The sequence below is a fragment of the Hetaerina americana genome, unplaced genomic scaffold (genome assembly GCF_022747635.1).
Source record: "Hetaerina americana unplaced genomic scaffold, ioHetAmer1.1.p SCAF_23, whole genome shotgun sequence".
NCBI lineage: Eukaryota > Metazoa > Arthropoda > Insecta > Odonata > Calopterygidae > Hetaerina > Hetaerina americana.
Window position 1 is genome coordinate 1,940,650 of NW_027286797.1, and position 24,729 is coordinate 1,965,378.

General features: G+C 35.9%; 1 protein-coding gene and 1 long non-coding RNA gene across 2 annotated transcripts; one reads left to right on the forward strand and one right to left on the reverse strand.

The window, feature by feature from the left end:
- The first annotated feature begins 1,786 nt into the window (after positions 1 to 1,786).
- LOC139689431 (dynein regulatory complex protein 11-like) lies at positions 1,787 to 18,479 on the forward strand. The gene is made up of 13 exons (XM_071586553.1): positions 1,787 to 1,909; positions 1,984 to 2,145; positions 4,079 to 4,267; positions 4,691 to 4,954; positions 8,476 to 8,675; positions 9,573 to 9,706; positions 11,245 to 11,393; positions 13,636 to 13,975; positions 15,845 to 16,044; positions 16,436 to 16,633; positions 16,741 to 16,923; positions 18,179 to 18,273; positions 18,347 to 18,479. The coding sequence occupies exons 1-13, from the start codon at positions 1,787 to 1,789 to the stop codon at positions 18,477 to 18,479; spliced, it is 2,370 nt and encodes a 789-aa protein (XP_071442654.1).
- Positions 18,480 to 21,380: 2,901 nt separating this feature from the next.
- Positions 21,381 to 24,044, reverse strand: LOC139689418 (uncharacterized). The gene is made up of 3 exons (XR_011701322.1): positions 23,995 to 24,044; positions 23,343 to 23,732; positions 21,381 to 21,924 (listed from the first exon to the last, which is right to left on the reverse strand). It is a non-coding gene; the product is annotated as an uncharacterized lncRNA (long non-coding RNA).
- Between the last annotated feature and the right edge of the window lie 685 nt (positions 24,045 to 24,729).

Consider the following 24,729-nt stretch of genomic DNA (forward strand, 5'->3'; position numbering starts at 1 on the left):
CAAATGCAACAATGCTACAAATACCCTTCCATTATTCTTCCATATGAGTAGAGAGTGCAAAAAACATGATATTTTATTTTTAGAAAGACATTTCAACATATCCTTGCGAATATATATCAATAAATTGGCTGATTAGAGTACTCAAAAGAAAATTCAAGACTTTTTTGAGTAAATATGACTTTTGGGAGATTAGTCCGTAATAAACCATAAACATAGTAATCAACCAGATGGTTTGGTAGGTGGTGGTTGAGATTATCCAGTACTTAATTTTCCACAAGGGTATGAGGCCAGTTCCTTTGTGTGCTAAGTGGTGCTGAGGGTGCCCAGAGATTTGCGCAGGAATCGAGCCCATGCCCTCTGGTCAGTAGTCCAATGCTCTACCTCTGGATTTCCGTTATACAATTAATTCACCATTTAATTGGAAATATGAAAAATGATTGGATTTCCTTTACTATGTTTTGAGTTCCATCTTTCGTAGTTATGGGACTTGATAGTTCAGTGAGTAGAGCGTCGGGCTTACTGACATGAGGGCCCGAGCTTTACCTAGGCTGTAAAGTATTTCAAGTACCATATCCCTGTGGGAACCGGCCCCCATTCATTGATGTCTGAATTCCAGGTGCCGTTGGGATCAGTATTGGCTGAGCTTACACCATCAACGCTATCAACTATCAAACCAAACTGCGGGTTAATAAATGTGGTTGATGTTTTATGGCATAGTGATTATGAAATAGAAAGAATATGAAGGACCCAAAACTCAGCCCCATTCTTGATGGAATGCTGACTGATGCAATTTGGCCTCGTGCACAGGCAGTGAAAGATTAAATTGCAAAAGTACTTAGTAGCAACTCGGGACTATAATAATCTAATAAATGACCACTTCTGAAATAAGTGTCACCCGTATTTCAGGAGTGTTCAATTTTTAGATGATGGCTACATCGAAAGGAGGGCTCTGTCATTAAAAAGCTATTGTTTAAACGAAAAGCTCCAGTTAATGTGTGAGCAGCTCACTTCTTGATATGTATGACGGTCTTTTCTTTGTGTAATACCGTGCTCACTGACCGCCGAACGAGCATCGCGGTGAAAATTATTGATAAGTGCGTTGTAATCGACGACTAAATCAAAAGATGTCAGACTGAACTGATGAAGAGCTACGGTGAGCCATAGTAGCTTCTGTGTGAAAACGAGTAGCACTCAATGTATTGGTATTTGTTTTATGATCCCGCCATTAAGTTACGGAGGTTGTGTCGGATATATTTCGGATACACTGTGAACGCTCGTGGAACATAATCTGGAAACATAAACATTGCGATCAGACGCACCATATTCTGTGCAAGTTATGAGGCACGGCTTTCCGCAGTTTTCTTAGACTAACGAATGATGAACATTAATTAATTCGAAAAGAACGTCAGTGGTATCAGATTCTGTTTCTACCTAAGAGGAACTCATATGACACCACGTGTGTTTCGTGTTTTCGAATAGCCCATAGATACCCTGTAGTGGGATAAACATACGGTAACCGTGGCAGTCCACAGCTGGTACGCATCCCTCCCCCAAATCATGCGCCCTTGGTGACGCCAGTCCGTACTTGTTTGAGAATTAAGAGCGCTTAAAAATCAATGGGTTGATATTTAAAGATTTTATAGTTGTTAGTAGACCATGAAGTTAACTGATTATATGAAAACTTCAACTGCTATTTTTAGTCTTCGCCGTTTTCAGTCGGAGTCTGTTACCAAGGAAACATTTCCGGCCATTTTTTGTTCCCAGTTCTGATTGCTATCAGCCCAAAATGGAGCAGAGCGACAGTTTTTTCTGTTGTAAAGAATATCATAAGCTCTGGGAAGAGTCTCAATTGGAGCTAAAGTTTATTACTAAATATGAAACTGTATTGCAAAAGGAAAGAGCCCAAAAGGTAACTTCAATATCGATTAGTTTTCGTACTTATGATTTCATTCTTTTTTTATGACATTTATTATTCTATCACAGGACAGAGACATAGCTGTTAAAATAATGGGCTGTATATACCTGCAATACATACGTGCCGTAAATAAGCTGGATGAGTGCTATGATCAAATAGTTCAACCACAAAAAAGAATTTTAATTAGAAACGTGATGGATTCGTGTTTGTGCCGGATTCTGGAGCTTAAGGTAGAGCAGTTTACATTTAGGTTTCCCGGAAGTACTCGATATCTATTTTATTCATAAATGGTTTACTAAAGCAATAAAAGGTCAATTAAATTTATAATATCGGTGACCAATGAATTTTATTATTATTAAAGGAATATCTTTCTTTGGAGGTATCCAAAAACTAATTCCTGCAGAGCTAGTTAATTAATTTGGAGTGAACCTCTGAGAACTATTTCCTTCCCATTTTCGAACGGCATGGTTATCTGCACATTTAAATGTGGCGCTTTTAAATAATTAACCTTTTTACCAACTGCGAATCGAAACGCATGAAGTAAGGGGATTTAAATTGAGACGTTGGCATCTTGAAAACTAAGGTTTATTTCGGTTGGCCGAAATGAATATGAATAAGAATTGATGTTGCACATGATCCAGCGAAACTTTGGAAATCTTCCATTTACAGCACCTCCCTTGGTCATTCTACTTTCCTAAGGTTGGGATATCACATTGTGTGGGTAAACTTATTGATGCCTGTTAAAATTCAAAATATGACTAAGCGAGAATCATGGTATGGGTCTGTCCTTAAACATTCAATACTTTTGGTTCTGGGGTTATACTCCATTTTGGCAAAAAACTTACATATGTGTGTTGCCAATATGTATATGAACAAATTTTTTAAGTGACTTTATCATCATACATATATTTTTCAGTCAGCAGTGGTGGGGAAATGATCTCAAAACCCTCCGCACATGATTTCCCCAGCTATTTCAATGTCCGCCAGCATTCAGCTGATTTTAAAAATACATGATGATGACTCTGTCAAGTATTGTTTTACATTGGGAACGCAATCAAAGGTTTCTTTCTTATATCGTATATTTATTTTCATGTGTATCATCATAAAAATAACTCAATAAGGAAATAGTGGTAGTATTTTTAGGGGAGGCGACCAACTGCTGAGGTAATTTGTGCCATCAGGGATGGGCAGGTGAGAATGAAGGGTGGAGAGAAACCTAGCATCAGCATTAGCCTATTCTTAACAAAAGGCGCCAAGAGGTCCACCATTTAACATCCCATCTGACAGATGGCGTACTCACTCAAAGTACCCTCCACAAAGCACTTCAAATAGGGATCGCAATACAACTGAAAAATATCTGTTGCACCCGGGATTCAAACCTGGGCTCTCTGGGTGGGAAGCAAGTACATTAGCCACCACACCACCTCAATCCCCTAAATAGAGTTAACAATTAACTTGCTCACTCCGCATTTACATTGTGGAGTGAGCAAGTTAATTGAATCAACTATGGCTTACGCGAAACTAACAAATATAAGCTGAATAAAAATTTCACTGGTATATACACCACTAGTATATTCATCGCTAGTATATCTCATCAATTGTTTTTGCAAAATGAGTATCCCTTAATGCAGGTATACAATCAATTGGATCTCAGAATTAAAAGTATTACTGATAGCGCCAAGTTTATATTCACTTAAAATTTATTAATTGCTTTATTTCCATGCATTTTACTTCCACTTGTACACCTATCTTTTTTCTTTTAATTTAATCCTGAAGAACAATCATTGAGGAACTCCAGTGTAGCACTCTAGGTTTATACTCTTATCATCGGCTTGTTAATTTTCCCTTTTATTTTCCTTCTCACTTCTTATCTACACACCTAAATTGAATCATGTCCATAGAAAAACTTGTCATGCCATTCTAATAATATAAATGGTTGTTCCTTGCAACATTATTTTCAATGAAGAACAATGTTTTAACCATTCAGCAATGGTACTTTTGGTTCAAATTAATATTATTCATGGTGTAGTTTTGCATGACTAGAATGATTCATATACAAATTTGGATGAAATGAATTATTCCAATAAAATAATAAAGGTGAGCAAATACTCATATCAATATTTAAATTTCATTTCCAAACGATTTTCCTCAACTAATTTTCAGCACAACCTTGTTGAAATTGATATGTCTGACTTTAGCTTCATTGACTGTCTTGATGGTGATTACCAAGTTATGCTTCATGATGGTGAATTGAACATACCAAAATATTTCATTCAGGAAAATAAATATGAAATTGAAGAGAGGAAATCTAATTTGAAGAGAGTACTAAAAAAGTTGGGATGCTACATTGAGGTGAGTCCATTTTTCACTCGTTACTGACAAAATAATAATGACTGTGATCTTAATGCAGCAATTTCAGAGTGTAAATATAATCGGCCTTGACCGACATTCAAACCCAGATCCCTCGATATCTGGCCGAGTGCTTTAGCCAGTTAAACTATCAAGGCATCTTCTTCCTCTATGATATTTTGTTACTCTGAAACAATATTTCAGAGGGTAAGAAGATGCCTCGATAGCTTAACTGGCTAAAGCACTCAGCCAGACATTGAGGGATCTGGGTTCAAATCCTGATCAAGGCAAATCATTTTTACACTCTGAAGTTGTTGCATTGTAATGCACACTTAGTGGCTGACTCTGTTAAAAGTTACTGTTGTGGCTTCTCCTGCAGTTTCTTGGAATGACTGTGATGGTAATTCAGGTAATAAATTTTTATAGGAGAAAATCCAGAAGCCAATGACTCATATCCAAGCTGTATTGATCATTCAAACACATGAAAGAGCTCGACAGGGAAGACTGAGATATGAATTTATGAATGAAATTAGAAAAATGAGAGAAAGAGGAAAGCAAGCAACAGCAGTGACTGATGATCAAGGAATATTGACCAATGCTGCAATTACTATTCAAAAAATTTGGAGAGGGTACAAGTGCCGTAAATTATTCAATAAAAGGAAATTAACTGAAATGATGCTAATAGGAATGGTATGTCATTTATTTTACTTTAAATTTAAATATGTTGTATACATTTCATAAGCTATTAATATTGGATGTTATTGGTATTTGTTTAACAATGAAAAACTGATGGGTAGTATGAAAGGCTTTAGATTAGCTAGCCTATGGCATTACAAATGCATATGTATTTGAAAAATTAGAGTAAGAAATTAAAAAAATTACAACCAGGAAGTTGTGGAAGAACTTCTGTGAGTCACTCTTGCTCCCTATGGACTACAACTCTGAGATGTTATAAGGGCTTGTTTATTCTGATGACCCTCCAGAGATGTGCTGATGGGAGAAATAAAAATTACTCTTGGCAGGGTCACCCATGGCTAAGGGTAGGAGCAAGAGGAGAGGTAATTTTTGCTGCATCTGTTCCTCAGTAAGGCAGCTGACATCAGTAGAGTGGCCATTGAGTGATATACATGAAATACAATGCTGAGGGAGGCAACAGGAAACCACCCCAATTGATAATCCAATGAATTTGGATGAACACAAGGATATATGATTCCTGGCAACTATGGGTCTCAGTCCAATGGACTGTAAGTCCCATACTTGCAATGAGAGAGACCAGGCTAATGCAGTTATCTTCACATGAAAGCCTTGCTAAGGAAAAACAACAGCAGCAGTATTGAAAAAGATATGGATGAGGAAAAAACTAGTTAGAATATGGGCTTGGAATTCTAGGACCATGTCGAATACAGGGAAATTAGGAAATGTTAATGTGAAAATAGAAAGAGAAGGTGGTCAAATGTTAAAATACAGAATAATATACAGAGGAGGGGAAGAGAGCCAGCAAGGAGTGGCCGCAATACTGAACAAAAAGATAGTAAACAAAGAGTAAGTGAGCAATAGAATGTTATTAGTAGAAGTAAAAGCTGAACCAACAAACTTGGTAATTATATAGGTCTACGGGCCAACAAGGAGCCCCAGGAGAAAGAAGATGACAAGATATAGAATCAAATAGAGAAAATGCTTGCTGGTGTTCCTGGAAGGAAACATGGGGGATTGGAATGTGACAATATGTGAAGTCAGAAGTCAGTATTTGGGTAGGGGACTATGGCTGATGAACAATGAATGAGCATGGGGAGAAAGTAATAGAGTTCTGCAAGAAACAAGATTTGAACATGATAAACTCTTGGTTCAAACATCAGAATAGGCATAAGTAAAGGAGGAAAATTACAGGGGACTCAGAGAGATATAAGTTAGACTATATTATGGCTAGGCACAGTTTTAAGAGCATCGTGCTTAATGCTCACAGTTTCCCAGATCAGGATTTGAATGCAAATCATAATTTAATTCTCATCATATTCAGGACCATAAAAAGGGAAGACAAGAGAAGGAATGGAATATAGAAGGTGAAACCAGAACAATAAGAAAGGAGTACCAGGCAGCAGTAGAAAGATGTCAAGGACAGAGAGACGTAAAATAGATGAATGGGGGAAAAGTATCAAAAAGAGATATTGAAAGCCTTTAATGAAACTCTAGTAATAGATAATTGGAAAAAGACAAATATAACCATGGATTACAGATAAAATGATTGAGAAGATGGGTGAGAGAAAGGAATGGAAGAATGTGAGCACATAACTTGGAAGAAGGAAGTTCAAAGAAATAAATAATAAATTGAGGCAAGAAACTGAAATGACAAAAGAGTCATGACAGAAGATACAGTGCAAGGATATTCACTGAATTGTACGGCTTAAGAAGTACATAGTATGTGCTATCAACTAAAGGAAATGATAGCAGGTGTTGCTGAAAGGAAATGCTTTATAGTATTAGAATAGAATACAGTAATGGGTAAAGGGTGAGATGATAGTGAAGTAGAAGAGAAAGGATGAGGAACAAATTATGACTACAAGGAGAAAGCAGTAGTTTTTCAGGAATTATGGCATAACCGCCTGGGAGTTAATAACTGTGTTAAATGCACAATTGATGTAGTATACGAGGAAAATTCCAAGAGATTCAGGAAGAGAAATATATTCATTTTATTATAATTAGACAAATAGAGGAACAAAATCATTGATTTGGACAGTTTATTGGGAATGGCTACAGATTGTAATTTATTGATCATAACATACAAGTTTAAACAGCTTGAAAATGAAGAAATACGAGAGGGCAGTTGACAACATTTAAAGTGAAGATGAGGGGATAGGTATAGTAGAAGAAAGGTGGGAATACCTCAAAAAAAGGGATAGTTAAAACACCAAATGAAATGATAGAAATAGTAAATTGAAAAAGAATGAGCAAGAGATGAATTATAGAACTGTTGATTCCGAAGATAGATGAGAGAAGGAAAGAGAAGTATGCAAATACAGAATCAGGCTGAAGAAATGACAAAGAGATAAATAATATACAAGGTGACAAAGTATTAGGCTAAAAGAAATGTTGTAGAAAGATTATAATGATAGTTTACAGGGGCATGGTGAAATGGGTGCACTGTACTATCGGTAAACATTGTACAGAAGGTAAAAGAACTTTCACGTAAGAAAGGGCAAATGAATTTTATACTCTGAAATTGTTGCAAAGGCAAATCAATTTACACTCTTGGAGATTTAATAAGAACAGTTTAATGGAAGCAGAAGAGATTCAGACAAGATGGATAGTATGCATAGATATATTTGGCAAAGGTCAATTTATACAAAAATTACATTCATTTGAGGATAAGTGTAATTCGGGTCTAGTATTACTTGTATATTAATAAAATATCACCAATAAATCAAGTGTGTCAATAACATATTAATAACAATTGTAATAACCAAGGTTTCACTGTATTTGTTATGGACTGATCTTAGATATGTATATTACCTTTAATTGAGGACTTGGTATGAGGTAAGTGCTAACCTCACCCATCAAATTAACCTAGGTTAGAAGAAAGTGGTTCTCTCTCTATAACATTTTCTTCTAATCCTCCTCATTTTGTGAAAACCTAACTTAACATTTAAAATGTACTCCATGCAGCTCATTCCAACGTATTGTGCCCATTTTTTTGAGCAGGGGATTTGGTGAATTCTCACTCTTATATTAGTAGCTAACCTACAGTTTAGGATCAGAAAGTAACCATTCCTCACAACTGCCTCATAATTGTTCCATTTTGTGCTATTTACAATCATTAATTTCTTAATGCTTACTAATGTGAGGTTTGTTGAAAAAGTATACTAGCAGACTCTGTTTATTATTAATTAATCATCCTCAAGCCACATATTTGTTTTATCTAAAACTCAACCATTATAAAAGATAAATCTTTTTGCCATATGACGTTTATTTAATACTAGGTTTGAAGTGTTATCCAACACTCACCCACAGGGAAATGAGTTTATGGGAGGTATATGTATTTATTAAACAATATTTTGAATGGAATGACCAATACTTCGGTTGATAATAGAATAAAACACAAGAGTAAACATTACTATAACTAATAACAAGATTATTTTTACTATCACATATAGCACAGCCATTTTGGAGAATATTTTTCCTTTCTGGGAAAGTGATTTCCTTTGAATATTTTCTAGATTCCCCAAGCAACATACCCAGACCCAGGTCAAAAGAGAGCTGAAGAAATCAGTAAGCGTCGTCATCAGATACAAACCTACCATGATGCCAGATATAAGCAAGTAGTGCCAGGGGAAAAAGTCCGCCTCCATTTGAGGAAAGGCAAAATACTGAAGAAGAAATACATTACTCAAATACGGGAATGGTATCTGAAGGAAAGGTAAAACATTTCCCATTGAAGAGAACATTGTAAGAAGGGATTAAGTTATTACACTCATTTACAGGGTCTGCTTATGAGATGAGAATGAGACAAAATGGCTGATGATCATTCCAAAAAAGGGGTTTGCCAATTGTTTTTAAAAGTGGAAGTGATACAGGGATTACTGTGTGAGGTTCCGAAGGGGGTACTGCGAAGGGGACTAAGGCCCCATTGTTCTAGGAAGGCTAAATTTTCTCGAGATATTGCATGGCTGGGTCCTTCCCGGACAGGCCTTGTATAGCACAGACTAGGGGGCATGGTATTCCATTGGGTAGAGTGTTGGACTACTGCCTGGAGAGCCTGGATTTGATTCCTGTGGATGCCTCTGGGCACCTTCAGCTTCACCCCGCATGTATGATTTTTCGGGCAAGAGAACTTCCTGGGAAATCACAGGTGGCACAGGGAAAGGAACTGGCCTCCCCGCCCTGATTTGTGAATGTCACAAGTCATTGGGCTTGCTCTACCTGGTCACTGGGTGAGCTCTACCCTCACCTATCAAACCAACCTCTAGATTGATAATGTGGTGGGTTTTAGTAGTAGAACATGCTATTTAAGGCCATTCCATTATTTTTAACAATTACTTGCCTATGGTCACTCATAAAACATTAAAAACCAAAAATTAAGCAAATAAAAATAGAAAAAAATGTTCAAATGAACAATTGAAAATGAATTTTGAATTCATTTTAAAGGAGGCAAAGCCCTGCATTGGAATTGAATCTAATCGAAAATGGCATTTAAGTTCAGACATACGTACTAGTATTTTGACCTGTAGAATCAAAAGTTCAATCTCAAAATCAAGTAAATAAATATGCAAAAGAAAGTAATTTCTGTACATTTACTCAAATTGTTGGTTAATAGGAAGGAGAAAAAAAAATTTCCCGATATACCATCAAAAGAAAAAGGGGGTTCCGCGGCTATATTTAGTGTGAAACAAAGCAAGAGGTCCTCATCCAAATCTCCAAAACCATCAAAGGGGAAAAAGGAAAAGGGAAAGAAAGGAAAAGCCCCAGAAAAAGGAAAAGAACCAAGCCTGGGTGGAGTCAAACTTCGTCCCAGCAGATTTCGAAGTGAAATCATAGCTGGCATCAATGAATTTCAAAGTGAGAAATCTTCCTGTCCTTAAAAAACAGAAATGCACATGAGATGAATTTTGCTGGTAGCAGGAGAATTGATGTTATATTGATTGCTTAGTATTGATGCTATTCACTCTCATCTGACATTTTTAATTCTATTTATAGAGGAAGGTGCTGAATATTAATAAGGGTTTGTTATGAGGAATTTGAGTTACTGTTGTGGTATATTTATATGGCCCAAAATGTTAACGCCAAAATGTTTTCACTTTCTTTGTGGGTGGGACTTATGAATTTGTATGTTCTGAGGCCAATAGAACCACTCATGTAGCATCACCAGTATTTCCAAAATACATTCATTTCTCAATATTTTGAAAAATTTGATATTTTTATTATATATATATATATATATATGTGTATATTTTATGAAATGTAAATTTATTTCTAGCATTCATGTGTGACTCGTGATGGTCATCATGTTTAACCCTCTTCAATATGTAGCTTTTAAAGTTAGATTTTTGGTGCCAATTTGTGTCTGCATGTTGGATATTAAATGTTGGGCATTAAGTATGACCCTGAGAGATTGACAAGAAGGATGCAATGCTGAATTGTTAAGAAATCTATATCACTTTGACATTCAAGTTGCCTCTGATTTCCTGACTATTTATGTGAAGTGCAACATACACTCTACATTTATACAATTTGCCTAGATGGGGACAAATTCTATTGATATATGAACAAACTGGAGATATATACATAAAATATTAGCTATTTTTACCTTGAAATTACTTTTACAGACATTGCACATTGGTAATTAATGCTTGATGTGTAATCACTACCGCTGGTTAGCACTGACTCAGACCACAGGAATCTTAATAATTGCCATACTGTGGATTATGTGAACTATTTTGCTAATAAGATAACGATACATGAAATCACCGAGGTGGAATTATCTAGATGATTTGCAGCAGTGAATCCATGTACTTCAGCCCAATAGCCTATCATCCAACCAGATGGCTAGCACAGTGCAAGTTGGGGGTGGCATGTCACATTCCTGCCCAGAATTCAATCAGTATATTTTAAGGGAACATTCCCCTAAAGGTTCTGACAAAGTCTTCAGATTGTTTGCTTGGTAAGAACTTGAACACCCAAAGAACCATTTGACTCTGAATTGTCAGGACACTCTTTGAAAGATCATTCAATGTTTGCATATTATTTGGATCATCTTAAATGGATAAGAGAGGGAATATTTCATTTGTTTTAAAAACAGGTTTAATAGCCTCAAAATAAAAGGCTATTTTTGTGATAGAGTACACAAGAATGCTAAACTAGATGTTTTCTCAAAATTAGATAGGCTGGATTGGCATTTCAAAATTTAGCATTCTAGTGATATTCAATTGATCTATTTTTTCCAAAAAAATAACAATGGATGATGATAATCAAAGTATTCTAAACTGTAGGAGTCTGGCTGAATAAAAATGAGTCATCTAACTTCTATCAAACTCATGACATGGAAATGATAACAAAAGACAAACTGTCGACCGTCAAGAAGGAAATAAGGGCAACTGTAGACAGTTTAATGCGCTTGGAGTTAAGCAGAATGAAAGCAGTAAGTAAATCCTTAAGCATTACCTCAGTTATGCATGCTCAAATGCATATATTGCCTGTCTAAACTTCAATACGCAATATACATAAAGGTGCAGTTATATTATGGCTGTAGTTCAATATTTTTGATTAGGCTCATTTTTATGAAATTAAAAAGAAATTTAGCTTCTAAAGGTAATTACCGGCACCTCATGAAGTGTTCATTTTTTTAAATCTCTGAAAATGCAAAATTCTAATTTAAATTTACTACACAACCTATATGTGTTTTGTTGAACTCTTGGGAAAAGTCTCTTAAATACAAACTGAGACAATTTTTCTGGTATTTTGGCCAAGTAGTAGATTATGATCCTCAGTTCCACACTATGGACATATTCTTAAGTTGAACTCATGACTTCTATCACCTCATACAATTCTTAAATAAAGCCTACAGTTTTGATGAAATTTGTACTGATATACCAAAGTATCAAATTCTTAAAAATAACATCATACCTTGATATTCATGAACATTTTATTGAGATGACTAGGCCAGTCTTCAATTTTCTTCTTGTGTGTTATCCTCAAACTCAGCTCTATGATTTTGCCCAGAATCCTTATTGACAACAAGATATTTCAGCATTTGATATTTCATTTCCATTGTGACATTAAAATCTGGACGGCCAACTCATCCAAATTAAGAAGCCTACAATATTTACCACTTAAATTTGTTTTTACCTAACTCAAAGCAAACATGTTTGACAAGAGTGCCAAGTCCTGATTTGGAGCTCTGAAAGCATTAGTTGCTCCAAATAAGCCTGCACATAATACATTAAAATATAATGAAGATTTCTCAACCCATCATCACTTCAAGCTTAGTTTGGTGAAACTGATGGTTAAAGATCATCATTGCTGTTGTTAAAAATCATTACTTTTAGTGAAAAGAGTTATTGGTAGCCAATAAGCAAAAATATGATACAAAATTTTTAATGGAAATTTTTTGGGAAATTTTTATGGCTCTGTGCCCATGACATTGCAAAGATGCTCAATAACTTTGGCAGCACCCCACTATCAGTATCAAATGTAAATTATCACAACTCCCTTGAAAAATGTATTTAAAACTGTTGACAACTTTTTCAGCAAATTTATTACATTTGGATTTTGATGAGTTCAATTAAGGCTTTATATTGCAGCTATTTTTATGGACAATGTATGCATATACATTACTGGAGTGAGATAAGTATAAGATTTCTAATTCTAAGCCTCAAGTCACTGATAAAACTATCAAATTCTTATTTTCCCATAAATTTCCACTGCTGGATGAAGCTGTGTGGCATTTCAGTATTCATGGCCTCCCCTTAAACATACACAATCAAACTGCAAGTGCTAATTTTTATTCACGATACTCTCCTTCAACATATCAGATGTGAAAAAGGAGAAATCTTTAAATTGCCCAGCCTCAGATTTCAATAACACTGCGACCTTTACATGACAGGAATATCTTTCATAACTAGAAAGTGCAATTGAAATGGGTCTTGGATTCCTCCCTTTCACTGATCAATTTCAGTCATTGATTAGGCTCTCAGTATGGTCCAGAATAAAAGGGTTTGGGACACATCTTTTGCGAGGTCTTGCCCCACTCAAGTTTGTGTTTAGGAACTACTCTTGGAAATCTTCCTTCTTCCATCTATTCTACATGGGCCTTAAAATTTATCCTAATATCTATTATTTTCTTGTTAATGTGTTCTTTATTAATTTAATGTCCATATTCCTTAGTCTGCCTTATCCAGTACAGCCTTTAACTGATCTCAGAAATTCTATTTCTGCTGTCATCATATATTTTTTGTATCCAGCATTCACAACCATATAGGAGAGGCAAAACTGCCATAACATGATAGTGTCCCTTTTCTTGTTTTTATATTGTTATTTTTAACTTTAACTACTCTTTAATATCATGAATGAAAACCAGGTACATTTCTTACTTGAAATATCTTAATTTCTCTCAAATTTTTTTTCCAAGTAAATTTCTTGTTAGTACAGATTTTTTGTTTTTACAAGTCAGTTTATTCTTTGAGCAACAGATTATCTGAGATTTGAAACATTTGTGTATTGAAGAGTACTACATATTTATAACCTCTAATTAATAAATGAACACCTCCATAAATTTTCCATCTATTTCTGTCCCACATTTAAAATGCATGTTTTACTTGAGCCTTTTTTCCATCCATTGGCTTTGGTTCAGTTATTAATTTGAGAACCAATTCCTTTGACAGGCAATAGAACGTGACCGTGCACAGAGGAGGAAGAAGGGTAAAAAGGGCGGAAAGGGGAAAAGGGGAGGGGGGTCATCGAAAGGCCACAGGGGACGTAAAGGTGGGAAGAAGGCTCGACGGAAAAGAGAGAAAGACCTTACACCTGACAGAACCTTGGACTCACTTTTTGAGGAGCTGGTATCCAATGGTATCATAAAAAATTATCCTGAGGTTCCATTGTCATCTTTCTTAGGTGATGCCTCATTTGTGGCCAGGCAGTGGCAAGACATGGGGAAGAAAGCTGAACCGACAATTGGTGATGTCCGAAGATTGATCAAGGAGTACTGCATCATTCCCCTTGGTAAGCCAAGTTTTAGAATTATTATTACTAATATCGTTGGTATTCTATCCTCTATGGCAGGTTTTGGATGGATACAAACAATAAACTGCTATCTTTGCCTCTCCTCGCAAAACATAACCTGAAATTTAACCTCCCAATCAACCCTTCTTCAATTCCACATGCTTCTTTCCTCCCTTCATTCCGTCCAACATGCCAAGCATACTCCTTCCTCTCCCTTACTTGCCCAATATCTTCCCCCTAAGGCAGTCTCCAACATCTTATCGCCAGTCAAAAGCCCTGAAACCATCTCTACTGCCTTCTTTTGACTTATTCCAATAATCCGCTCCCCTTACCCACCATGCCTACCACTTCCTCATTTGTTTTCCTATCCATCCTTCTGCACACCCACTTTTCAAAAGCCTCCAATCAGCGCCTATCACCCTGCTTCAATGACCATGTTTGCACCGTATAAAACCAACCTCCAAACCAAAGTTTAACCGTCTTTTCCTAACATTCTTACTCAACATTTCCTCCTGCTTGTGAAAACTTCTTTGATAACCAAAATTCTTATTTTTAACATCACTGCTACTTTGAACATTTCGGTCCAAAGCATTTCCGAGTGTTATGGACCAAAATGTTCCACCTGCTCTTGTTTAGAACCTTCTATTTAAATATTTACCTAAGTTTTCCTCCTCCTTAAAAACTGCCTAATTTTCTTTGCTTAGATTGATTCTCATGCCATACCTATCACACTGACTTTCCAATGTACACCAAAATGCTCGAAACCCCTTGGTTGATGTGATAACTCGAGCTTCATCATCCAAAACCCAAACTGATTTTATGAATTTCCTACTGACTTTCATTCCTAACTCCAGTTCTTCCCATAGCTCTTTTACCATTTCTTCCACATATGAATTGAAAGGTATGGGTTATAATGGGCTCCATTATCTTAATCCTCTTCCTAACACTGCCCATCCCAACTCCCCAACTGCTACCCTAGTAGTCTTAATACATGTACAGGTCACTTAATCCTCCAATCTACTCATATTTCCTGCAATATATTCAATAAATCTACCTAACACATAAGTGCGTACATAGCCATTCATCTTCATCATATTCTATATTCTTCTCTATTCATCATCAGTATTTCAATCATAGGATTGGTCTACTGTTGGTCTATTCTACTATACTTGAATGCAAGGCTGCATATTCTAGGGAGAATAATGTGGTGGTTTCCCATTGCCTTCTTACCCTTCAACCTATCTGGCACTGTTGACCATCCAATTGGCAATCTTCATTTCTCCCACCAGCACAGCTCTTAGGGGTCATCAGAAGCCACCAGCTCATCCACCACATCAAGGTTGTACTCCATAGGTAGAGAGAGCTAGCATTAACCTGTTAAATTTTGTGTTATTATTTATCTTCTCTTGAAGTATTAGATATAGGGGAGGCAACCGACAGCTGAGGTATAGATGTGGGTAGTTTTAGCATTGGTAGGATATTTAGGGACTGGACAAAAGGGTGGAGAGTAACCCACCATAAGCAATACCCTAATCGCAATGATAGGGGCCAAGTGGTCCACAGTTAAAGGTCAGTTCCAATGGATGGCTCATTCTACTAAAAGTGCTCTCTACATGACGCTCCAGGCAGGGATTGGGACATCACTGAAAAATCCTGCCACCTATGGGATTTTAACTCAACCCCTCAGGGGGGGAGGATTTTAGCACGTTAGCCAATGCACGATCCATTGATTTTCTGTGTCAATTCTTCTTCATTAAACCTTTATTCTTCAATGTGAAATGTCAAGAGGCAATTTCTCGAAGTTTTCTTCAGAGAGTTGAGTCCATTAGAGATTTTGTCTAAAAGAACCTCCTCAACTCGTAATTGCAGGTTCAGAATACATTCACAACAATGCCCCATTTGTACGGTCTCTCTTAATAGCGGGACCACAAGGAAGTGGAAAGCACATGATTCTTCATGGCATATGCACAGAATTAGGTGCTTATTTGTTTGATATATCAAATGATACCATTGCTGATAAATATCCAGGAAAGACAGGATTAACAATGCTCATTCATCTTGTGAACAAGGTAAGTTTTTTTAACTTTTAGTCAACTCCACCCAACTCATGGCCATCGTAGCATTTTTGGTCTGCATGGCATTCAAGACCTGGTTTCACATAACCAATGGCATACCTACTTAGTCGGGTGGAGAATCACTCAGGAGCTAAAATCAGCAATTTAAATCTAACTCCTGCCTCATTAATTAAAAATAAATGAATTTTGCAACATAACTATATCACAGAGAACCTCAATGCCAAATACACATAACTGATTACGACCAAATAAAGTTTTTCTTAAGGGTCTTTAAGTAACATAGTCAACTTCATTTCTGTAGCCTTTGTGGCCACTCTAATAGGATGAATTGCTTGCATAAATCAGGATATTTTGAAAAATGAATTCTAAAAATTGATTTACACAGGTTTCAAGGTTACTCCAGCCGTCAATAATTTACATGGAAAATGCAGAAAAAACATTCTTGAAGAGAGTCCCCAAGACCGACACATCAGATCCAAAGAGACTAAAAAAAGAACTTCCAAAATTGGTAAAAGGCATAGGACCAGAAGATCGCATCATGGTCATAGGATTATCAAGCTGCCCATGGGAAAGTGATCAAAAGGTAACAAATGCTCATCATATATTTTAGTCAATCATCCTCCATTGCAATACTCAAACGTGAATATTAGGTATTCATACTTTATTTCCACTTGCATTTCTTTTTTCCAGAGTTTAGCTTCAGCCTATAACAAGTTCATCAACATACCCCGTCCAGATTATGCAACAATGTCAATGGTATGGAATGGCACACTTTACGCTTATAATGCCTTAAATCGACAGTTTGACTGCATGACAATGGCTAGGATGTGTGATGGATACACAGTGGGAGTTGTTTTGAAAATAATTCGCGAGGTAGGTATAATATGTATTCTGTGTATTGGACATGTCTTCTGCACACATAAAACCATAAACCACGGTTATTAACCTGAAGATCGGTTCGATAGCCAAGGCTAGTCCACCCAATATTAAGCCCAATGGCATGTGAAATTCACACATTAGGGCAGAGGAGTCAATTCCTTCCCCGTGGTGATGTGAGCATCAGAATCAGCACCAATTCAGTATCAAAACATCAACATATACTACAATATGATGAGTGTTGTGGGCCTATATAACATTTCACTTGCATCCCCAGTCCCATCACCATGGCTATCCCGTTTTGAACCACAACAAACGAAATATGGAGGCAGATGTGACTGTAACTTTTTGTAAAGCATTTATAAAATCTATAAGAACTCTGAAGACTGACATTCCTCTTTTCTTAATAACTCATATTTATTTCTATTTTTGGGAAAAATGCAATATATATCTTACCAAAAAATGGTTTGACGTCTGAAGATTATGTTAAAACACACCTCAATACTTATACACATATAATTTCACTGTTGTTATATATTTTATATTCATCAATCTATTACCCTGAAATCATAAATTACTGTCACACTTCAATACACAATTAAGGAAATATCTGATACTTCATATCATTCATTAAAATGAATTCATTGATGAATTTGATTTCAAATAAAATTAGGAATATAATGTATTTCAGTGGTAACTAATTTTCTCCAGATACATTACATCACAGAACTCAAAAGATCTCACCGGTACTTTTTGTATGGTGGATAAGGGAAAGCATAGTATTCACAGAGCTTCTGTGCCCTTCGTCTTTTCATTGGTCCCTTCACTCTCCTAAATTGTGCAACCATTTCTTTCCACTCATATACAGCCTCTATCACATAAATCTTTTAAAAGAAATATTATGGAAATCGGGATGGTGAGGTGACTAACATACTGGCTTCCCACCAAGAGGGCCCAGGTTTGCATTCTGGAGGTGGCAGATCTTTGTCAGTGGTATCCCAATACCTACTTGAGGCACTTGTGAGGAGTGGGTACGCCATCTGTCAGCTGGGACATTAACCTGCGGATGCTGGGTTTCTCTCAACCCTCGGTCCTTTCCCATTCATCCGTAATCGCACAAATGACCTCAGATGTTGTTGGTTGCCCTCCCTAGAGCTACTACTAGTGATATTTTACATTAACAATCCATATTATGCATCAACACTTGAAATTTATTTTTTGCGCATATTAAAAATTGGTAATTGACCTTCAGGTGCTGTCCTGCAAGCGTTTACTGACTCTAAAAGTGAGACCATTGAAACACATTGAATTCTTCAAGCTTCTCAGTGGACACGACCCAGTTTATGCGTAAGTTTGTCATTCATTAAGGTCATCAATGTGAACCAACAAGTGACATTTACGATCATCTTTCTTTTACCAGGGAAGAAGAAGATGCTTTCAACCAGTGGTTTGCAAAATGCCCATTAGCAAGGAAGAAGCAAAAATTTTTTGAAATGCTGGAGGCAATTTCTAACAAAGAGAAGAAGAAGTCTAACAAGAATGAGGAGGATTAAAAAGTCAATCCATTGTATGCTGACAGGAAGTTACAACCAACCACCATGAAGAGCATATCATGATATCTAAAAGTAACATTTTAGGATAATGGGTCAAAAGAAATTATTTAAGCACTATCTGATACCCTACGTGCAAGGGAAGGATTCTGAAAATGCTGACACAGTAGACTTTATGTCGGTGTGGTTGAGGGGTGCATTAAATGTGGGGCAAACAATCATATATCAAACAAAACAAATGACTCATAACAAAAAGTGTTTCCATTTAATATCTATTATGTTTCAATACCTAATTGTAGTTAAAAAATATTTCACAAAAGAAAAATAGTCAGAGGTAGTAAAGGAAAACGTGTGATCTAATATTAGGGATACGAATGAAAACTAGAATGCAGGACTTTTTGATAAGAGCATTTAACTTTTTCAAAAATGAATGAATTTGAAGGTAAAACTGTGACAAATAGAAACCACAACAGACAGAACTGTATAACAAACATTAATACAGATCAGTAGAAAACCCAAATAAGCTATAAATTGGTTATGATAAAAAATGAAGTTATCAATTCATAGAATCAACCAGAGCTTGTGCTGCATTACTTTTATGATATTTATGAAGATTTCAAAATGCCTACAAAATTAATTATATTTTTTCCCATCATCCTAGCTAATGTTTGATAAAAGTTAACCTCAAATGGTTACTAAATGTAATCTAATTGTAATGCTAGAATAATTTATTATACAATTGGTTCTAGAGTAGGAGTGTGGTAGTCCAGTAGGAAGAATGCTGGGCTACTAACTGGTTGGACTGGCTGGGGTCAGAGTTCAATTTCAGGTGATATGATCATGCACCCTTGGCTTCACCCAGGCTGTGTTATTTTTTCTTGGCATCAGATCCTCCTGGAAAACTATAGGCAATACAATACTAGGATCTGACCCCCCTGCCCTGATGTGACATCTACCAAGCCAATCTTCATGTTGATTACTGTGGCTTTTTACATCTAGAGTCTACCATCAAGGCACTAAATATAACTGTTCCAAAGGCCCAACAGGAACATGCGATCATTTTGGTCTCTAATTATCCACATATCATTAGCACATCAAACTCACTTATTACCTATCATATATGATAATTTTAAAAAAATTATAACAGTACATATGGGCCTGACAAGGACATTTAATAGGTCTTTGTTACATTTTTATTTGTAATACCTCTAGTACTAGTAGCAAAGTGTGACGCGAGGATGTGGGCATCATTTAAACCAAGTTATGCTTTTTTCTAATGGTGCGTAATATAAAGCTGGCCAGTAAAGGTGATATCCCATTAGCCACTCGGACACTAAAGGGTAAAAATGGCAGGTGAGAAATGCCAGGCATTCTGTGACTGCTATTTTACACAAGATACTCTGAGCTTGACAATAATTTCAAAATATTTCCATGGGATGGCTTTAAAATTTCTCAAAATATACACTATAAGTGTTAATATTAAAATGAACAAACTCTCTAAACAATAATGAAAATTACAATCTTAACGAAATGACATCTGGAGCAACAAATGTTTTCATACAAAATAATAAAAGTGTATTCATCTAATCGGTTTTGAAATTAATCTATTTAGCAAAAGCAGCACAAAAATAAAAATCAAGATAAAAGAAAATGTGGAGAAATTTATTCTATTGTAGTCAATTTGTGTTTAATGAGGAGAAGAAAACTAAATTACATAATAAAATTTATTTAACTTACTTTGAGCTCATAAAATGCTGCAGTGGAGTACCTCTAGGACTGCAGCCGTAAACCACAAGGTGACTTTGTGTGTTGTAAGATGGACAAGTGTCAGAGAAAAAAGCCATTCTCATCATGTAGTATATATCTACAGGGGTGTTCTCATTCAAAGAGGTGAGTACCTAACAATCACCACACAATTGTGGTACTTCAATAAATAGATAGTTGTAATGCAACACCCAGTTATGCTAATTAACTGCACAAATGCTCAATGTTATCAGATGTGATGCAATTCCTTACCTACTTACAGAATACATGACATATTCAAAGTCACCATTTAAAAAATTGCAATATTAGTCATTCAGATTAAATTTAGAGGGAGAAAATAAATCAGTTATTTATCCTTCCACAATCTACTATTTCCTCATGAAATTATATTAATCCTCCAAAATTTACTGCTCCCTTTCAGGTTGTTTCATATTTTTTCCCATTCCCAGTTTTCCAGGATAGCTGGCCACACTGCAGTAGGAATGGTGATGGTAAGGATTGCAAAAGTTAAGTAACTGTATGGATGAAACAATCAAGTTACAGGTCACATCCATCCATATCCTCCCACCTTAACTTCTGATCGCTAAAGATTTGTATTTCATGGACTGAAAAGACACCTCCAATCGATTATAATGTGCAATCCCTCCAATGCACAGTAATTATGATGCTGCTATGCCAACATCCTATTTTTCATTTACATCCCCTCTTCGTCAGCGTGCACACACAATGAAATATGGCATTTTTTAAATGCCCAATTCAAGCATTATCACACACTATTGCTCCCCTATGTTAATTCCTTTGCCATCCGAGGAGTCCAATTAAAGGGAACCTCTTGGTGTACACTCACATTAAGCACGTAAATGCCCCTATACATTTGCAACTCCAAATGCTTACTCCTTCCATTTTATCCAAGAATCTTGACATTTGATTTGTTTCAGTGGGCACTGTATACAAACTCTAGCGGTCGATGAAAACTCGAAATTTGTGTTGTTTTTCAGAGGAAATTAATTCAAATCAGCAAATGATCGCTTAAGGAAGGTAGCCATCAAGGCAGATTTCAATTCGTTACGACTACATCTTTTAAAATCTTAAATGCATATTATGAGCCAGCACCCCAAATTTCTCTCACAGTTTATTCAGTCTAATGCAATTACAATCAAGGTATAAATAAAAGAATATTTATGTCAACATCAAAATGATAAGAATAAGTGATGCCAATGCTAACAATAATATAAGTGAAAACAAAACATTCTTGTTTTATAACGCATTACATATACACCACGAAGGATATTCAAAAGATTTATTTTCCTGGAATAAAATTTACTCCTCATAACATAAAAGCAAAATTTTTAATTTGCTCCTGCTCTTTCAAAATTATCACAAAATAATCGCACTCAACAAAAGTAAATGGAAGATTCAGCATTCCAATGGAAAGCTTGACCAATATCGCAAAAATTGGCACCATGTCAAAGTGCACTAGAGCCAATACTCCTTCGGAGAACATATGGCAGATTGTCCAATTGGTTCATATGATGTGATAGGTGGGCAATTTTGTAGGCAAACTCGTCTACCATTTGCAGGTGGAACTAACTCATCCCTCCTTCTATCATATATTCTGTAGTTACCGGGTACTTCCCTCGTCTCTCTCACCTGACCTTCACTTTCGGGAACATCCCCTTGGTATCTTAAAGAAATATGAAATAAATATATTAGATAATTATTTTAATAATAAGGGAGTAGAATTCTTCACCAACAAACTAAAGCAAAGACTATGCATTACAGAGAAAACATTCAACATCCATTTACTTATCTACTAACAGAAGAAAAATCAATTTAGAAAAAACAATGAGGTCTTCTATTTGCTTTAAAATTAAACCTTTTCATAAACACTAACACAATTTCTAGATTTCCTTTCCCATGGCTCACAATTCCATACCAATTATGCACTTAGGTGCATGCTGCAGAGAAATAAGGGGGAAGAAAGATTCACTGAGGATGAGGGGTGCATACACCTGTCTCCCTCAAGAGTGAAACGTTGATGAAAAAAAGTGTTCACTCTTCCCCAGGCATTAGCTCTCCACTATTTAGTACTCCATATTTTAATTACCTTTCCATCAAATAACGCTGGTTTTATTTTTTCATTTATATTATATTAAAATACTTAATTATCTATTAGCCAGTTCTTATCTTACAAATCCATTTTTTCCTCACAAAGTAACACACAATCTGGTGTATACAGATGGTCAAGCCTAAGGTTTCGTTTTTGCACATTTCAAGAATCAAGTGGAGACATGAAAGTATCGGACACGATAACGAATTGAATTCCAAATGCAGAAGATCCCCAATTAGTAAAGTGGCCATCCATGAAAGGATCAAGGGACTCCAACTTAGAAAATAGCTTAATATAGGATGCTTGCAAGAAACATGAAAAAGGTGAAGAAAGCTCTTCTCCAACCTATTTACTTCCACTTCAGATCATATTTGTCAACGTTTAAACCCATAATCTTTAATCAAATCCCCAATTTCAATTTTTTACCACTCAATTTCTCTTCACAGCAGGGCTTTCTCTCAATTTATTTATTTTTCTTGATTAATTAATTACAATAGCTCTCTTTTTTTAATTATTCCCAGGTAACATAATATAAAATCAGTGTATATGTCATGAATTGATCTTTAGTCATCAAATTTTAACTGGAAAATTAATTTTTAAACTAAACCAGATCAAGTGATTACCATTGCAGCAAATATTTTAACAGAAAGGTATAAGTGTGAAGTTCTGTTGGCATGGCTATTGTGTGAGGAGACACCTATGATAGAGTGAAAGAGAGTATGTCTGCCTACGCATACACATTTCAGAAAAAATGAAGTATTTAATTTTTAACTTTGTTCAGAATATGATATCCAATTCTGAGCTTCCCATACATATGTTTCCCAACCAATGGGTTCACATGGATGGATACCAAAATAGTTGGAAAGGGATACCTGTAGAGTACATTAAAAAGGGCAAAAAAGAATCTTAGACTACAGTCCTTTGCAGAATAGTACACATTTCATTTCACCTTAGACACGTCTAATTATAATGTAATGAGAGTATTACTTCACCTCTGAAAAGTTCTTCCACTCACAGGATGAATTGTAGTTACTTTTGAGGAAGCTGTGAATTCACTGTTTGGAACATCTTCACTGACTGATGGGGAGAATGATGAAACAGACGGCATGTCAGAAAGGGAAAGGGAGGCATGCGATGAAAATGAGCCATTGCAACTTGAAACAGGTGTGTTGTTTCTTGGGTGAAATGGAGCATTTGGTGCATGTTGGGCACCATGCGTGTGGCGAATGTGCTGTCTTCGAGGTATATTATTTAGATGGTATCTTTGATCTTGAAAGTCAGTTCTACAACCATCTCTAAGGTGCAAGTTTGAGCTCCTCTTTAATTGTTTGTTTATTGCCACGAGAAGACGTACTTGCGATTTGAGTGATTTCTTAAGTGACCTGAAAATTCAAATAGACAGTCGGTCATTATGCAGAACCTTACAAAATGCTTACATTTTTTCATACATAGTTGCAGTTTTTCAATAGTTCAAGCACTGAAAGTGAATACGTACTGCATTAGCGAAGTATTGAAATACCTCTACGCCGGAAAATAAATAACGAAATTAACAGCCTTTACTTTCAATTAAATCCACATTTACTATTACTAAGTATTTGTAGGATACGGTAGACGATTTGCTATAAAATTAAAAGTCAAACTTACGTGAGATGATGAAATGAAATTAAAACTAGTATTGTCATTCCCACAACGAGTAGTACTCCGAAGAAAAACGCGAGAAAGCAAATGACGACTACTGCCCATACTGCCACTGCCAGTCCTGACTCCGGGAAGTTATCTGAAGTGTAAATACTAGGCATTGAAAATATATTCTATGGAAAACATTTAATTATTAAAGTAAATAACTCACCGTTCAAACGTAACCATGCATATGCTCAATATTTCATCTGAAACAGCGATTACCGAAGACTTGACACAGAATTCACGACACAACTCCAGTCAAATGTGACATTTTGCAAAAATCCGTCAAAGCATTACTTACATTTCGGACAGTATCATAATTATTAAAATCAACCTACTCGAAAGATACAAACTGATAGAAATCGCATAACCATTTTAGTCAGAACCCAAAGGAAATTAGTAGGGCTAGGATGTATGCTAAGAAATTACTGACACAATCGACTGCAATGATCGTCAGTTCCAACAACGCTTATTAACTTCACAACTTGAGAAAGTAGACATCAAGCACGTTTTTTCGTTGTTCGCATTAGTATGTGCATGAGCTAAAGTAAAAATTGATAGCAGTTTTAATCTTAATGCATTTCTTCATAAAAAATTCTATGGTCAAGATAATTCGAAACATGTACCAGCCTACGTAACCCAATGAGCAATGCACAAATATATTTAAAATTGTTTAAATGCAGTGGAGCCCGATAAATC